Genomic DNA, 19329 nt, shown 5'->3' with positions numbered 1-19329 from the left:
CTTCACGGACTGACTATGCCTGAAGTTCTGGTCCTCTACAAATATAAAATATTGATTTTGTCAGTAAGCATTTAAGGCATTGATTAAGTTCTGAGACACTGAATCCCAGTAACTCAGGTTGGCAAATCTTTAGACTCCAGCGCTAACTAAGATCCATTTGCCATGGCTGCCTAGAACAGCGAGGCAGCGTACAGCAATCTATGTTTTGGTCTGGAAATGGAAAATAATAGTACTTGTAGCATGTATGAGCCATACTTGTCATTTAAATACTAACCAAATTATTAGAAACAGAGATATTAATTAAATTACTAACATTTATTTGCAGCACAGATACCTTCCCCGTGCTTATAAAATAGGGGCTCACCATCTTTCTAGCCTCAAAAAGTGATGCTGAGAATGGGAGCAGAAAGAAGGAGGTGCATAATTTTGAAAATCATTTCACACTGACTGTGGTAAGACCTGATAAATTGTGCCTGGCATAGTAAAGGGAACACCTTTCTATGTTAGCATGTCCTTGCTTCCAGGTCTGCTGTCTTTCTTTTCTAAGGCAATAATAGACAAATATTGCCAAATTATAATCTTTGAAGTTATCATTAAGTCTATTGTAATTCATCTCTTTGCTTTTGTTTTGTTCATATAATTTAAAGGAGGGAAAAACAATGTAAATTTAGTCACTCTTGGATTCATTCAAATTCTAGACTTGCTTTGATAAGCCCATATAGCAAATTATGAATCTTTTTGAAGGAGCCAAGACTTCTCTGCTACCTAATAAGACATAAAATTTTGGTTTACTTCTAGATATGGGTAATCTTACACATTATCTACATACTTTATTTGATTAAATTTTATATAGCAACTTTGTTTTCTTTATTTTTAATTTATCTGTGTGAGGTGAAGAGAGTAATTTAACTGTTTCCTTTCTTCTGGTTTTATTATTTTATATATTTTATGTTTACAACTTTTCCTTAGTAGTCTGTATGTTCCTTGGGAGCTAAAACCATGCATCATTCATGATTGTATTTCTAGCAATACTTTCCACACTGCCATGCTCAGAATAGCTTTAAACATGCTTTCTGAAAGACTGAATAAATGAATAATGAATTAGAGAAGAACTTCAGTTCCCTTATATTGAAGTTTAAAGCAATTGTGATTTTATATTTCAAGAACGAGTACAATCCTCACTTAAGTTTGGGTATTTTCCTGTTTAACTTAGTTTTAATAAGTAGAATAGAATGAAAATGTCAAACTCGTTAAAAAACCTAATAGAAAAAGAAAAACTAGCAAATTAGATACTGCAAAGGCAAAAACTGCTAAATGAACTTTAGAGTAGTAGAATCAGTTAGAGGCAAACTATCCAACAATATCAGTATCCCAAGTCAGTTGTCAGAGGAGAGAGGTGAGTTGGATCTGTCTTATTCGGACTCACTGGAACTGGACTCATTGGAAACACGTTCTCTAATTAGTACCCATCTTTAGGAGAATCCTCTGAGAGCGAAACAGAGCTGCAATCAGAACATTTAAGCCTCATATTCTCTGTCAGGCCTCATTACCAGAACCAAAAACTGTCATCATTATTTTGATCAAGTGGAAAGTAAAATAAATTTGAGACTTCCTCGTTTGCAAAAAAAAAAAAATTCAAAGGTGTACGTTGGCTAGTAACAAAACTGCTTTTCAAATTCAAAACAATATTGAACTAAATGAAAAACTAAGATTTGGGAGCAGTTCAGTAATAATTGATAACTGTGCCATAAGAAAACTTCAGTTGAGTCAGGAATGTAGTATTTGCCTGTTAGAGGTTTTTTTCTTAGAATTCCACATTATTGTAAAAACCATATCTATATAAAGTGATTAAGTTTTTGAGTGGCTGGCTACTAGCTGCTACTTGGTGAGCTGTGATAATGGGACCCTGGAAAGAGTTGCAACTTTTATTATGGAATCCAGCACCATTAAATTTCGTTAGCATGGGATCGTGGAAATATTCTTATTCTAGTGAAATCATCATTCTAGTTTTTCATTCTCTCCAAAATCATGTGCTTCACGGTAGAGAGAAAAAAAAAATACAATATAGACACAAGATGCTATACAAGAATAATGGTCCTATACTTCAAAATCTACTAACTCCCATTTTATTCATTGGTGGTGGAAACTTTTAACATTCTCTTCTATTCATGGAACACTGATCCTTTGTTGAAAGGAATAGTAGACATTATATGGAAAATAAATGTATCTCTTCACCAACTCTTACCATATAATACAAACAATTTCAGATGTACTTCAGTGTTGAATATAAATGATAAAAGAAAATTCCTAGAAAAAACATAGACTATGTCTCATGATCTTGGGATAAGAAGCTTTCTTTACAAAAAAAAAAAAAAAAAAAAAGAGAGAGAAAAAATGCTAACTATAATAAAAACAAATTAATAACTTGGACTACATTATAAATAGGAATTTATGTTAATCAGAATTCACCATTTATAGATAACAAACAGTAGGAGAAAGTGTTTAAAATATATTCAATTGGCAGTGGACTCCTACCATTAATATACATAGAACTCATACAAACCACGAGAAAAAGTAAATAAAAATGAGTAGGCACTCCATAAAAGAAAATATGAAAAAATCAACAAATAAACAAATAATAATGTATCAAGAAAATACAAACTGAAAACAAAATATAAACTTAATGCATACCCAACAGTATAAACAAAATGAAAGTGAAAAATAACAAGTATTGGTGAGGTAACAACTGAGTTGTTTCAAAAGCTATTAAGTAATGATCACAGTAATTTGAATATTCAGGGTACTCTTTTGATAACGAGGAATCTTTATCCATTGAGACAAGATACTTTCACTTGTTTCCTAAACCTTCCTAAAGGCTTACTTCTCTGAAGCTTCTTATATATTTGAGGTAAGCAATTTTTTCTTTTTGATGTATGACAAGATTGAAGTTCTCTGGGACACAGTACAATGGAATGAAAATTATTTCATACAGTATGTTTAAGGAATAAGAACTAATACACTTTTCTAATTGCAGAATAAAAGACTTTCCTGTAACAGCAGGATTCCTTTCCGAAAACTTGAAAACAATGCAAACAGAAAATGATATTAATTATCATATAATAAAAGCTCCTGTTTTTAAATAATTGATTTTCTTATTTCAAACTCCAAAATTGAAAGTTGTGACCAGTAACATACAATTTTTGTATCCTTTGGAAATGGTATACAATATTTTTCTATATAAAAAATATTGTTTTTCGACATATCAACCCAAGGCATATTTAAGTCAAAGCACATGAGCACTCCTCTTTCACCATATTCATTTCAAGGACTCTTATAGGTACACTGTGTTAACAAGTTTCTACCAATATCACAGCAGGATGATTTACTCAGCTGCAGAAAACTGCAGCAGTTCTTAAAGCTTTGAATGAGAGGTGGAGCATTAACTGTAAACATGTAATGTATTAAATTTCTAAGACTTCAAAGGGAGAAAAATTAATTCAGTGCTGCATAATTGCTCCAGGGATAGAAAAAAAGATACAAAACAGAATTGATATTCTCATTTTCCCCCTTAGAAATTAAATGGCAATGCTAAGTGAGCAATTCCTTTTTTTAAAATTCAAACTTTTGACTTTTAAGTTAATATAGCTCTTGAATATTTCAACAACTTTCAGTGCCAACTTACAGTATACAGGAAGCAGTAAAGGTGGGTGTTCCACTATTGTCTCCCCCCACCCCCCAGCCTTTTTTTTTTTTTTTTTTCCAGAATTTCTCCCTCTACCTCTTCCTCTCTTAGGTGCTTCCTGAGCCTGACTATCTCTGCCTTCCTCATGACCTTTATTTACTTTCTCTATCTTCCCTATTATCCCAATCCACCAGTTTCCTTCTAGCTTCATTGGCCTTTCTATTCATCATACAATTGAAGGTAAGTCATTTCTACAAACTTGTATTCTACAAATACAACAATGATGTACCCACTTTGACCTGCTGACAACTTACTTTACCAGTTTCGAACCCTGTGTGTCCCCTCCATCAGCTCTCAGCTAAGGCATTGAGCAGTGCTGCAGGAAGTTAGAGACCAACATTGATTATATCTAGAGCAGCTTTGGATTTTTAAAATGTAAATCTGGAATTTGGACAAAATGTTACATGTTGTACTTTCAAAATCTAAAATGACATAAATCAATATATTATTTCCTAAAAAAATAAAGAAATGGTTCTTACAAGTACTTTATGTTTGTTTAATTTTAATCTCTATAAATCTGAAAGAACATTCTGAAACTTCCAACTTAAAAAGGTTAAAGGGAGCAATCCAAAACCCCAACAAGAGATAAAGGACTGGATAGGTATAGAAACCAACAACCATGAGGAAAAAGGAAAAAAGGCCATAAGAAAAGTGTTTTAAAATAAATTACTGAAAAAGAAAACCCAGATAAAGCAGTGATATTTAAGGAAGATGGTACGAGCAGCCATAGACTAGGTATCATTTAGAAGGGGCAAAGCAGAGAGAGCCCTCTATCCTGCTGAGTCCTAGAAATTTTGATGTTTGCAAATGTCCAGTCAAGTGGTGGGCAGAAGTGAGATAGAGACCTGAAAAGTTGGAGCGTGCAGTCAATTAATCAGTTTCTGTCATCTGAAGTAGTTATTTCTATAAATTTCTCATGCATACTGAATTTGTAAATACTGAGCCATAGCTCCTAGACAAAGTACAGGGTTTGATTCCTGCAAGCCTTTGATTTCATTTGTAGTTCTTTTTTAAAGACATTTTGCTTTAGTCCCTTCTAGCTGCTTCAGTAAAATACTACAGATTGGGTAGTTTAACACAGCAAAACATTATCTATCACAGTTCCGGAGATTAGAAATCCAAAATCACGTGTCAGTGTGGCCCTCCCTGGTTGCACATTTTTCATTGCATTTTTCCATGGTGGAAGGCGAGGAGCTAGGGATCTCTGTGGAGTCTCTTCAGCCTTTAGAATAGCACTAATCCTGTTTATGAAGGCTCCACCCTCATGATTTAAGCACCCACAAAGGCCCCGCCTATTGATACCATCACATTAGGCAAAGCATTTCAAAATATAAATTTTGAGGGGGCACAAACATTCAAATAATAGCATCCTAAGTCATTATTGTTGAATTCATGGCCAAAGGCATGATAACTGAAGCCCAAAACCATCTTATCTAACACAAGTGCTTTCTCAGAAGCATCACAGCCTGCTTCTGTCTAGGAAGATGAATGGCACTTCAGCTCTCCACTTGGAGGCCATTTTAAACAGTGGAATCACCAACAAAAGACACAAAAAAATGCAAAAAAGGACACTAAATAGATTGCAAGAAAGGACGTGTTTACAATATGAAAGTTGAAACAAGAATACAGAGAATGGATTTATTTGACTTTAGCTGAGAATATGGGCAGTGGGTAACTTAAATTTTTCACAGCTCTGCATATTTTAATGAATGACCATGAAGGCATTTCTAATGTTAATTTTGCAGTTACAAATAAATTTTAATGAGTAAGTGAATTTACAAACGCAGAATCAGTAAACAAGGAGGATCGACTCTACTTAAGTGCATTTTGATTTTCTCAGGGTTCTTCTCACACAGCCTCCTGAATAATATCCCTGAAAGCTGACATTCATACTTACGCAAAAAATAAAATAAATAAATAAATAATAATAATAGAATTCTTATCTGAAGACTCAAGTGGACTTCCTGGGGAAAATGGGGCAACAAATGTTGGCATTATTATCCTAGAGCAAAGACCACACATAAACACGCATACAAAATCTAATGTTAACCTCCAGTTAATTGACAATGTTCCATTTGCTCAATCTAAAGGGGAGCTTTTCAATGGACAGGCTAAAAAGTCTATTTCCCTATGCATAACTTTTACTAAACCCTTTATTGATTCATCCTTAAATATGAAAACAACTGCAAAATGGAAAAGATCAAGATAAAACAGGGAAAAATACCTTATAAAGGACAGATATTTTGAGGAAATAATAGAACTTAAAAATTCTAAGTAGTAACTATTGCGAACTCAAAGAAGATATTTTATAAGTCAAAAGTAAAAGAAACAAAGCTTATCAAGCATACAGTAAAATGGATGGTTAAAAAAAAAGTAGACACATTATTGTAAAATTTAGAAACATAAAGGTTCCCAAAAGGTGCAAACAACAAGCCACCTTCAAAGAAATAAGGCTCAGACATCCACTGAATTTTTCATCAGCACACTAAGTGCCAGAGTAGAGTAAATAAATGCTGGTGATGTTCTGAAGCAAATCATTTTTAACCAAGGGAATTATAATTAGCCAATTTATTCATGAATGGTTAAGTTAGAATAAATAGATTTTCATTAAAAAAAGGTAAAGAAATGATCAATTCTACCTTTACATACTCTTTCTTAAGAAATCACTTGAGGATATTCTCCAGCAAACTAAGAAACTGAAACATAAGAAATCCAGGAATTCACGGATCTGATCCAGAGGAGTTATGAAGGAAGTGCCAGAAGTAGGGCAGGGGAGACAGGCCTCTGGAAGGGGAGGCTCCAGGCAAGGAACAGGGATTTAAGAGATTTGCTATTAAACATATCAATTTAGAATTTAAGGTGTCAACAAAGATAAAACAAAAAAAGTAAGAAAAGTTATAACTCAAACAAAAAACCTGAAACTGAGGAAAAAATAAAATAAAAACTCAACAAAATTACATGTTTCATTGTGTAGAGAAACACATTTATAGTGATTAAAACATTAAGCACATTTCCAGAATCCCATCTTTTATGGCTGCAGATTAGAAAATATGTGCTCTAACACACTCAGTATAAAAGCAAAATGGTAGGCCACGGAAGTTGACAGGCAGAAGAGTGGCAGAGCTTTCATGGATACTGTCCTCTCTATAGGAGATGGCACAGGCGTGAAGGTGTAGCTGTGCTGTTCAAAGTTATTTAAAATCGTGTTACATTGAGAGGAGCTGTGAGTATTGGTGAAGCAAATGAACTAAGTCTTCATTTTTACCACATCAGAAGGAAATAAGTGGGAAATAGAATAATAAGTCAACTGATAATATTCATCAGAGAAAGTGAAAGGAAAAATGCAAGAGCTAAAAGCAATCCCATCTATTAATGAAATATTATATAGCTACTAAAATGATGAAGAACGCTTCATATGCATCAGTTACATGAGCTCCTAGGTGTCACTAAGTAACAAAAGTCCAGGCACAGAGCTTGTACCTTACACACCCCTATTCGCATAAGAAAAAGTAAAAAGTGTGTGTGTGTGTGTGTTTATACCTGGAATGCCAAACAAGACACATTATTCGACTCCTGATAAGAAAATCAGGTGCTTGAGGAATATGGCAGGTGATTATCATTTAGAACCTTTAAATCGTTAAAAATTTGTAGAAAAATAATCATAAGGATGCAAAGTACAGCATAGAGAATATAGTCAATAATATTTCAAAAACTATGTATGGTGCCAGGTAGGTATTTAAAATATTAGAGTGATACTTTATAAAGTATATGATTGCCCAACCATGATGTTGTACACCTGAAACTAATACAAAATAATATTGAATGTAAACTGAAATTGAAAAAGAACTTTTTAGATCTTAAACCATGTGAATGTATAATTTCAAAAGTAAATACAAATTAAATTTAAAAAATGATAAATAAGTAATTTTTTCTGAAAAGAATAACTGAAGTAAAAGAGGTGGACCATGAAAGTCTTGTGTTCTGTTATAAAACCTTCAGCTGTATTTGTTTTTTAATCTGTCTCTCTCATATACATGCTCACACACAAATACAAACACACACAGAAAATGCCTATTATTGTCTGCCCAAAGAATTCTTACTCATTTTGCAAGATTCTGGTAAAGCAAATTCTCTGTGAAACTTATCCTGACTCTAGCCGAGTTCCCTGCTGAGTAAGTCAGTTCTCTGGGATTCTAGAGCACCATTTGTCCTTCAGGATTACAGCATTTTTCTTTCACATTTCATTATTGAGTTATATGTCTGTCTCCTCCACTCCACTAAGTGATCTTTTAAGGCAGGAATTATTCTTTGTGTCTCCAGACTTTTGATGATGCCTGCCTTTTGAATTTCATGCTACTTGCTTTTTAAAAGAATTGCTTTTAGTACTGAAAAGTTCAGCCTATTCCCTAAGCAGGGAGATGCTTCTAGAAGGCATGGGAGGAGTCTAAGAACAGCTAACTGAGAAAGGGGAACCACTATATATGTCAGAGGACAGTATAACCAGCTTAGGATGGGGAAGGCGATAGGTTCGTATTCCTTCTGTTATTCCTATTTCATTGCTTGAGTCTGTAGAATAAACTTAGTTCACAGTTTGGATACATAAAACCAGTGATTGTGAAAGACAAGTGAGTGGGGAAAAATGGTGGCTGAGAAGAGGAAGGGAGCGAAGTCTCTCAGGAAAATCACAAACAGACTTTATGTGTTTGAGAAAAAGATAGAAGTAGATTATTACAAGTATCAAAGTTCAGTTAAGGAAAGGGGGCCATGATCACAATACAAGTCAAGATCATATTGGTTAATTAATTATCGATAATACACAGATGGTCAAAGAAAATTCCTTTGAAAAAGTCTGGACTGATTTTATCTACCTGAAACAGCAATTTCTGGTTATTGGCCATGGGTAGGCCTTCCCTGAGAGAACTTCCTGAGGGCTAATACTCTGGGATCTAGTCTCAGCAATTATTCTCTGATCTTCAATCTATCAGTTTCTACTGATTGCTTTCTTTGGACCTGTGTAAAAGAGCTTCAGTTGTTTTAGTTCCCAAAAATAAAACAGATTTTTCTGTTTTCGATATCCACCAACATTTTAAAAAATTGTCCATAATTTATTTTTACTTTCATCACCAAACTCCTTGAGTAGTCAACGTACCCAACTCTGTAACTCCCCCCATGATTTTTTGCAATCTTTCTGTAGTCTCTGCCATTCTTAAGAACTTTTTGGCTCCTCCATACAAATATATTGTTTTGAGTTACCACCCTAAAATGTTTAACCCTAACAGCTATCCTTTGTTCTACACACTTAGGACACATAACATACCACTATCTGGGTTATCTCCCTACCTTTTAGACTATCTTATCCCTTGCCTGCATAGTTTCTTCACACTTAGCAAAATTAGTAGAGCTTCCCTCAGATTTCATTTATAGCCCTCTCTAATTTATTCTTTATAAGTTCCCCTTCAGAGATATCTTCCATGTGCAAGGTTTTAAAGGCATCCCTGCACCAAAAAATCTTTCATTTAAGACTTTTCTAGGTTTCTATCTCTTTCTGGCAATTTTCATTCCAACATGTTGGTCAGTATTCATTGCTTTGTTTTCTCATCACATATTCACCATTCAACACAGAAATCTGTCTTCTAATTCACAAATGAACTTGTTATTGCTAAATAACTATACTAGTGGACGTTTCAATCTAATACACTTCAGACCTTATTTTATTGGGCAACTTGTCAGCAATATCATCTTGGTATTATTTTCCCCTTTGCTTTGTACAAGCGTTTTTACTTTTGTACTTTTTTAATTCTGTTTTGGTTTTCCCCTACAAGCTTAGGTTTTTCTTGGTTTCCTTTGCTATTTCTTATTTCCATGTCTGTGCTTGTTCTTAAATTTTGTCCTTCCCCTTACTTGACCTACTGTTTCTTTACACACTGTAGTGCTTTAAATATAGGTATCTGTTTTAGGACCTGATCTCTCTTCAGCATCTGAATAATGTATTCAACTGCTTACTGCATAGCTATTTACTTGAGCATGAGGAAGAACTCTGAGGACTAAATAGCATACTCAACATGTCCAACACAGACCTCTTCACCTTATCCCCAGACCAGCTCTTCCTCGTATATTGCCCCATCTTTAGATACCTGCTTCCTTGACTTAGTAAAAGGCTCAATTCCCACCCCCTATTTTTTAAGGCATATCTGGGATATTTCATTAATCTACAGTACAAATTTATTATGTTGAAATCAATATATTATTCCTATTTTACTGATGATAAAATAGAAACTCAGAAATGTTAATTAATTTACCAACATAACACACCCAGGAAGTGGCTGAGGCAGACTCATATTTACCTGTTACATACAACATCTCTGTTCTGAATTCCTACTTTGGACACTAAGGCCAGTTCAAAGGTACCCTCTGAATGAAGCCTTCTCTGATCTCCCCAGACAAAAATGACACCAGATGCTTCAACCTGACTTATTATAATTTTAAGATTCTAATTTATATTACATGTTTTTTGTGCATTTCCCTTCAATCTTCTAGTATATTTTGTGTTTCTTAAAGGAAAGAATTCAACTCCTATAAAATAGGATATATTCTTTGTATTGTGGAAAAATCTAGTTGTTTAATTTTCTAGATTAGAAAAAGGTTAAAGTTCTATATTTGTCCTTAAACTGCAAAACAAAGTTATCTGTTAAAATAAAATGACAGTATTGATATTTTCCCAAAAGTTTTATTCTTTTTAGTTCCTTGACACCAATTATATTATAGAGTGTTATAGAACCTCTAACACTTTCTTAATTTGGAGGCTTTATAGCAGTACTTTGGGAGCTAAAGAAAGCATAATAAAGAAATGAGAAAAAAGTATTAGTCAAAGTCACCAAAATTAAAAACACGAATAATAAAACCCATGTGGAAATATGTAATGTCATGACCAGTTCTAGCACTATATAAAACTACAAACTTAGAGCAAAAATGACTTGACAATAATCCTTTGCAAGACAATAGCAAGCATTTTAGAACATAGATATGTTACACCAATCATTAAAATGTCTTAACTGTATTTTGACAAAATTTTGAAGCGTCTAGCCACATGAACAGATACAATTAAAACTTTGAGGCTGCGGTATCATAAAATGTACAGTGGTCATCACTTTGCAGAGTTTCAGATAGTTTTAATTATTTGTCTTGATACAGAGTTCACGGAACAGAAGTAAATTGGCTATATATTTGTGTAAAAGTAATCATGTTCAGGCAGTAATAGCCTGGTTCAGGTAAATTTTTTTCTCAGAAGTAAAGTTTTAACTTGCAAAAAGACTTAAGGATTAGTTAGAGAGCTTTGCACTTTTAATTTCATTCTTGAGCTTGTTAGATTCATTCAGGTCAACACCACTTGTAAATCCTCATAAGATTTCTTAAAACCATCCTGGCTATGTGCCTATATATAAATGCAATCATTTTCGGCAATAAACTGGACAGTATCGGGTACATGCAATGAGCCAGGAGTTCACTGTGCTATTTCCACCAGTGTTTATGAGAGTTGTGTACTTAATTCCTTCTCACTGCTCTTAATTTTCAACTCCTCTGTGGGTCTATTTCAACACATTTAACTTTTACGCCGTAACCCTGTCCCTTGATAAGGTTTCCTTACCTCAGTAATGAAGGCTTTGGCTGTGGCGGGATTCATAACAAGGATGGCTCGCCTAAGAGTGTCTCGATAGCGATTCAACTCCTCGATTCTCATGGTATCAAATAGAGTGGTGATCATTTTATTGATGTTGTTTTCTACCTTTTGAAGTGCAACATCCATCCCCTGCTGAGATACTTTGTCCAGAAACTCCTGTATTCCACGGATATCTAGGAGCAACAAAATTCCATTAAAGTGTGAATTAGAGCACAGAAGGGAGATAAGAGCTGCGTAATTTAAATCAGAATAGTTTATTGTTCAACATTACAAGCCATCTAAAACTACAAATTGAGTAGCTGGTGAAACTCTGAAGTAGGTTTAAGGTTTAGCATGATTTAATGTGTTTACATAAAAATGTAGAGATTATTATTTTATTTTGAATTGTATTTATTTATTGAATATATTTTATTGATTATGATATTACAGTTGTCCCAATTTTCCCCCTTTGCCCTCCTCTGTGTGGTACCCCTCTTCCCTCCAGAAATCCCCACGCCTTACTTCAAGCCCATAGGTCATGCACATAAGTTCTTTGGCTTCTCCATTTTCTATACTATTCTTAGCATTTCCCTGTCTGTTTTGCACTTAACAATTATGCTTAATCCCTGCACGTTACCCCCATTTCTCCTCCTTCCCCCCCGCTCAGCTGATAACCCTCCAAATGATGCCTGTACTTATGATTCTGTTCCTGTTCTGGTTGTTTGCTTAGTTTGTTTTTGTTTTTATTTTTTAGATTCAGTTTCTGACAATTCTGGGTGTTATTTGCAAGAAACTTGGTTATCTATACATGTATATAGAGAATGATATAATTGATTTAGTCATTTCCATACTGTTATTTTATTTTATCAACAACTATTATGCACTTTTAATTCTCTGATTTTCAGAAATACTGAGTTTAGCAAATTATAGTAAAGATTTATATATAACCAAAAATCTTGCTGTAAAAGAGAAAAGATTATACTAAAACTATAAGGAACATAAAACAGTTTATGCTGACCAAACAAACATAAATAAATTCAAGCTAAAGAAGTATATGTTTTAAGAGCAACTTTAAAGGTTGAATGACAAAAATAAATATTTATAATTTTAAATATTTAACATTAAATATTTAAGAGAATTCAATTCAATATTAAATTAAAATTTAAAATAAATAAATTTAATTAAAACAACCTAATTAATATTTAATTTTTTTTTCTAAGTAAGGTTTCTTTCAAATTGGAAAGGGAAGCACATGTATCCACATGTGCCTACCCTTCATTCAGAGAACCATCATGTAATCCAGCTGCCCCTGACCAAATTATTTGGTTCAAGGATTAGCACAGGACCCAAACAGGGCCTGAGCTTGATATATGGATATATATCCATATAGATAATACCTGATATGTTGCTAAAAAATGGGAAGGGTCATTCTTTAGTATAATAACCTGTAAGGATAAGATTTGAGTCACCGATGCCATCTCTCTTGCCTGGGAATGAAGCCAATGGTTGAACTGAAGTAGAAATGAGGGGATATATAAGTGGGTATCTCATTACTTTCAAAGAGTTCATGCCTCTCATTACTCTAACAAGCTGCTTAGATCCCTGTTATTATTGTCCTTCTAGTCTCCATAATTAGATCCATCAAATAGATCTACAAATAGATCCATGCCAATATCAGGCTGGGATCAGTATTGTTTCAGGCAAGGGAAATTAAAGAACCCTAATAGCTCATTCGATGAAGAGCAATTCAAACTTACTGCTTATATCCTTCTATTCTGTTCTGTTCAGTTCTCCCAGCCCTGAAATTCAACTGTTCTCTCGTCAATAGTCTCTGACTAGAATCCTCCCACTAAAGCAATCTATCTGCTTTTGTTCTAAGGACCACCTACTCCTATAACTTTCTGGTTTCTGTATATTGTCAGTTCCCTGATTCTGGAATCTAGTCATTACATTCAATTAATTTCTTGCTTAGATCTCTCTGATAGTGGGCCTGCCTGGACTACTGTCAATTGTTTTTAATGACTATTCTTGGATATCATATTCCACCTACACGACCACAATTCCTCTCAGAGATTTGGTTGAAAGCTAAGCAAATTGAGAATGATGCACAATTTTAAGGATAGAGATGTATAATGAGTAATACAATAAGGAGTTAACATGCAATTTTTTAAATGCAGAAATTAAAAGGACACGCAACAAGGTATATGTGTTTTTATTTTCCTAAAAAGAGGTAATGGTTTCACCTCTCTCTTGAAGGCAATAAGAGCATGTGGCACATTGTGTAATCAGTATATCTGTCAGATAATATGATTGAAAAATGAGAATAGCTAGGGATAAAGGCATTCAGAAAGATAGAACACCTGAAAAGCAAGCCATGTTGAAAATAGGAAATTGCTCTTGGTAATTAGGCATAGAAGACTAAGTAAGGAAAAGACTAAGTAACAATTTTCTTTACTTATTGATGTTATTATAAGCAAAATGATTACTTATGTAATTACTAAAAATTGATCATTTTGTCCAATGCAAGTGTTTTAAGTTTCATATAAAGAAAAGCTTTCTGACAACTTAGAAATGTTCAATGGTGATTGTGAAGTAGGCTTCTTCAGAATATGAGTTCTCTCTCCCTTGGAGTATTCTTGGTTCTGACAGGGCAACCAATGCTACCAAAGATGTTAAAGAATAGATCTGCTGAAACTTGTTTCTGAGATGCCTTATCAAGGAACAGAGCTGACTTTATCAGAATCACCCGGGGATTGTTAAAATTATGTTGCTTGTGCCTACTTTGCAAAAATTCTGGTTTCGAAGATCCTGGATGAGACCCAGGTATTATGATGATTAAAAAAGCTTTTCTAGTCATTCTGATTTACCACCAAATTAGGGTTCTAGGTGTCCACTACATTCAATTCTAACCTTTTCTCAATGACTCCATGATCCTTAAGTGATCATGGTTCAATTATATTGTTTCTATTACAACTTCAAGCTTGAAGTTATTGTCTCTTTCTAATAAATATATTCTATATATTTCACTTGTGAACTTTTTTATTTTACAGTTTTTTAGAACTTAATCTTGTACTTATTTCTATAACATCAAAGTTCTCTAGTGCTGAAAGCAAGGGTATAATAAATGAGACTATCAGTGTTTGAATTCAGGCTTCTTGACTTACTTTCAAGTTACCTGACTTCTTACTACCTCAGTTTTTTCAGTTGTAAAAGTCATCATCACTATCATCTACTTCATAGGGCTGCTATGACAATCAACTGATATGATACACGTAAGGCACTTAGAACAGAGCCTGGATACAATAAATGCTCTCTATATAGCGCTTGGTATATTTTTGGGTGATAGGCCACTGAACCTCTTTATACTCATTATATATGGTTAGGAGTACAGGCTCTGGTCAGACTCTACATCTCAGCTTTGATACATCTTAGCTATGCTTTGTGAGCAAGTAACCCATCAGTTGCTTCTGTTTTCCAACTGTAAAATTGTGATAATAATATTACTTCATCAGAGCTGTTGAGGAGATTAAATGGTATAATATAAAATATTCTTGTCCCTGAAATATAAAAATGTTGAGGAGATTAAATGGTATAATATAAAATATTTATTCTTGTCCCTGGAATATAAAAATGTTCAGGGATATTATTTTAACTATGTTTACTGCTGCAAGATTTGTTCACACTTTCTCTCTATTGGATCAGTCATCTGCCATACTTTGTGACAGTTTGGTAGGATTTTGAGAGGCAACAATCCAGTCAAAGCCTAACCATAAAGCCTTTGATTACTGCTGATGAAATGAAACACTTTTTATTACACTCCACAAGCATTTAGTTTACATCATTCATGACACGTTATTTTCTCTATTAAGAGAGTCATATAAATATTTTACCTCTTTTTAATAGTAAGTTTCTAAAAGGCTAAGACTACATTCTGTAAGACTTTTTTATCTCATACTTAGCATCGCATGAAGCAAATGAGCACTGAACATTTCCTGAATGAAAGATTTTCTGAAACCTCAACACTTTTAAATTCTTTTCAAGCCTTTAAAAAAATGTTTTGAATCAATCCATTCAAATTAAGTTTCCACATTTTTTTTTCTCTTTTCATGCATTCACTTAGAATCAAAGACTTGAATCTTCTTTGTTAGGGAATTTAAAGTAGACTTTTATAATGTGCCCTTATTCATAACTAACTGCTTTTGAAAAAAAAAAGTGTTTCTCTAATTAACTGGATATAGAAGTTTAATCTTTTTTAAAGTATATTTTTCTAAGCAAAACATATGTTCAATAACATTTGGCTCCAGCAGGTTGCCTGATTCCATCCACAGATGATACTTAATCCATTCATTAATGAAAGCAATTCCTAATAACCAAGATAAAAGTCAAGTATAATTCCAATGTTTGAACTTAAAATGATGACACTGATGAATGGATATGTAAATAAACATAGCTCTCTTCAAGGTACAAAGTATTTTGAGAGCTTGATATTTATTTTGGACTTTGGCCCAGTTCTTTACTAAGTAGATTTAGTTTAAGTATCAAAGAAAAAAATTCTCTCACTAAACAAGAGTATAACTAGAAATAATTTTAATGATACTTCAAGGTTATCTTTTATAAATTAATAAATTAAATAAGTCAAGAGCAAGTTACCACCAGAGTAAAGGAAAAAAAATTTATTTCTAAACAAATCCTGCTTCTATCAGAGGACCCAGAATTACACCAAGATTATAGCATCTTATTTACTCAAAAGAAATTGAGGAATTTCAAGTGAATGTAAATGATTCTATATTACTACAAATTTAATGTACATTTACAAAAATATTTGTCTCATCAGTAGTAAAAATGTATTCCCTTGTAACAATTTCCTAACCGTAATACATGTAGGACTTAGAAACAAGATAACAAAGTATTTTCTTTCCTCATGGGCATTTATATTAAAGAGTAAAATTCTCATTTTAGTGTTGTAAAAGGTGCCTTCAACCAAAATCACTTTTCTGTTCCTTATTTTACAGGAATATTTTGATACTACTAAAAAGTGTTTTCTCTCCTTAATGAAAAATTTAGGGTTTAAAAATTTATTATTTCAAACTATGTTTCAGCAGAGGTCATGAAAATGCCTTTTAAGGTTATAAAAATCATAGATTATCTGATTGGAAGAAAAATGATAAAACCATACTCAGCATGTTGGTTCTGATACAGAGTGGGGGTCTCCAAAAAATCCCCAGGGCCTGCAGATTGAGGGATAGGGAAAAGGGAACAGCACTTAAGATGCCTTTGCATCTCAGTTACGCAAATGGCTTTGGTTCTTCCAAGGCCCCAAGAAGATGGGAGGGGTTTTGACCAAAGAATGGTGCAGAAAGAGCATACAGGGCCTGCACAAGGTTCTGTGAATGGTCAGAACTTGGTACCACACCCACTGTGTCACAGGACACAGTTGGGGGTTTAAAAATAGGCAGCAGACATTTTAGCTAGGATCTCCATGCAGTTTTGAGAGGAGGAGAGGAGATCCATGTGGTTTGCCAGGAGGGCTGAGGAGAACTCCAAGCGGCTTTGAAGGGGCAAAGAGAGAACCATGTGTGATCCAGTGCAACATGGCACATGTTTTCCTGGACTGTTATACGGAGGCTGACGACATCTCACCCCAGATCCTGAATGAGAGAGCTGACACATAAGGGATGGGGAACTTCTGGGCATGTTTTTGGCTTCTAGCCTTTTGGGGAGCAAGGGAAGTGTTGGGTCCAGTGGGAGAACAGGGCTCTGAGTTGAAGTGCTCACTGCCCTCCCCAGGTTGGATATTGTAAATAAAGACCTGATTTCCTCAACACTAGTTGTTGAGTTTTACACCAAGTCACCACGTGAAAGAACCCCTTTTCGCTCTGTAACAGTTCCATTGGAAGAACTTACTATGTTCATTAAATAATCCTATCAGTGAATTTCAAATTTGTGTTCAACCTTTTCTTTTACTGATGAGCCAATTATTTTTAATTTTCTTTTTGTTTATTTTATTCATTTCAGTCTCTTGGTTTTTGTTCTCTGACCCCTAAATAACATGAGTTAAGCAAAAGAAGGATTTCCGTGCTGGAGATAAAGGAGTGTGCTTCCGGAGAGTGCCACAGGCTTGGGCTGGAATCTACCCATCTAGTTTAATGTGACTGTGGCTGCCAAAACCCCATGTGATCTTTGAATATTTAGGGCTAAATGTCACTACCACTTGCTTTCCCTTGCTGGGAGTCCACAGGGGTTCTTACTTGTTACTTCCCGTATTTCTGCCAACCTTTTTTGTGTTCAGTTCTATTGATGCTTCTTCTGGCTCACTCTTGTGTTACTGTTTTCCAATATTGTTCACACTGCTGAGTAGTTTATAAAAAGAACACCAGTATTTTAAAAATGCTTGTTTTATTTATATGTTAAGAAAAATAAGTTACGCTTCAGAAAGTGAAACTTCTTGTTCTGTTTTGATATTTTTTTTCCACAAAACTGTGAAAACTAGACCCATCTATATTGAATGGAAATTTTTTTTTTTTCTGAGATTCCATCTTAAGGCTAATCTCTAAGGAAACACATATTTCAAAATATATATGCTTTACAATCTCTGTTTCTTTCTTTCATTTGATTATATCCATCTTTTTCTTCCCAATGAAAAAAAATAAGAAACTATATTTGAGCATCTCTAGGATCAGTCAGGGAACAAGTAGATTAATTCAGGAAAAAATTAAACAATATCATTTTTGTTTACTTTTCTTAATTAAATGAAAGAAAAATACTGAGACAAAGCATCTTTTCAACTTATTGTAAATTTAGGGAAAATGCTTGTGTCTTACCTTGGAAAGTGAAATAAATTAAGAATCTTCATACTATTCTGTATTTTTGTGAGATTTCATATTGTAGATAATATGTCATGGTAATTTAAAGTAATGTAATTTCAGTGATCCAAAAAAAAGTTAAGTACTAAGTAGGTATGAAAGTCTACACAAAGGTGTAAGCAAGATATGTCAGATATTTTTGGAACCAATAAATAGAAATAAGTAATTTTTCAGTGTTCCAAGATCTGTCCAAAATGGTCTTTTTTTATGATATAGAGATGTAAATGTTTTTAAAAGGGGAAAATGGCAGTATTGTCTTTATGACTTCCAGTATTTGAAACATGAAGAGGCACTGGAGTCAGATTCCCTTTACAAATATTTATAGACTGAGGACTAGGTACAGGTATTTATATTAAAATCTGATTTCAAAGGGATTTAATAGAAAAGATTGAACTTTACCTTTTATTGTTGCTGCTGAATTTATTAGAAGAATATGACAGGACAAGAAACCCACAGTCAACAATGAGTAAGTCCTTGAAGTTCTTCATGATTTAATGAAGTTGCTTGCCATGCAAATATCAACTTACAAAACCCACACAAATCACACTTACCATATTCACTGTCATAAAATATAATGAATTTCTGCCAGGCATATTCTGTGACCACTCTCAGGATAACATCATTTAAGTAGATAGGCGGGCGAACAGAGAGTGTGTAGTCATCATTCCTGTTGCTCCGGGTGAGTCCGCAGCCACTCCTTGGGGTCCCAGCTGTTGCACGCTGAATGAAGAGGTGGGGGATATGCATGGCATCTGCCAAAGACTGGAGGGACCCCGCTGACGTGCAGCCAATGGAACTGACCAGAGCCAAGATGCCTTGATTCATAAGTTCGCAGGCTGCAAGAAAGCACAGTAATATTCAAATGTCATCGAGTTTCATATATTTTCTCTTTTTTTGAGCAGCAGTGAATTAAGCTCATAGTTATTTATACAACTATGGATATTTTTTAAAGAAACATTATACCTGAGGAGAGCCTCAAAATTATAAAGTGCTATTGGAATACAGTTTAAAAATTCTGCCCTTTTAGCTAGTTGACCCGTGCAAATTACTTTACTTCTCTTGGTCTC

General features: G+C 34.0%; 1 protein-coding gene across 1 annotated transcript in view; it reads right to left on the bottom strand.

The window, feature by feature from the left end:
* Window positions 1-19092, bottom strand: part of LOC150019283 (glutamate receptor ionotropic, delta-2-like) — a 237224-nt gene extending 218132 nt beyond the window's left edge. The window contains exons 1-2 of the mRNA XM_090267948.1: window positions 18814-19092; window positions 11388-11593 (exon numbers count right to left, since the gene is read on the bottom strand). Of these exons, the coding sequence (XP_090124074.1) occupies window positions 11388-11593; window positions 18814-19087 (480 nt within the window). The 5' untranslated portion in view covers window positions 19088-19092. The remainder of the gene's footprint in view (window positions 1-11387; window positions 11594-18813) is intronic.
* Between the last annotated feature and the right edge of the window lie 237 nt (window positions 19093-19329).

This window comes from Furipterus horrens, unplaced genomic scaffold (assembly GCF_987537825.1).
Source record: "Furipterus horrens unplaced genomic scaffold, mFurHor1.1.pri manual_scaffold_2, whole genome shotgun sequence".
In the NCBI taxonomy this organism is placed as follows: Eukaryota; Metazoa; Chordata; class Mammalia; order Chiroptera; family Furipteridae; genus Furipterus; species Furipterus horrens.
Note: the sequence above shows the minus strand (reverse complement) of the source record. Positions and strands in the feature narration are given on the sequence as shown.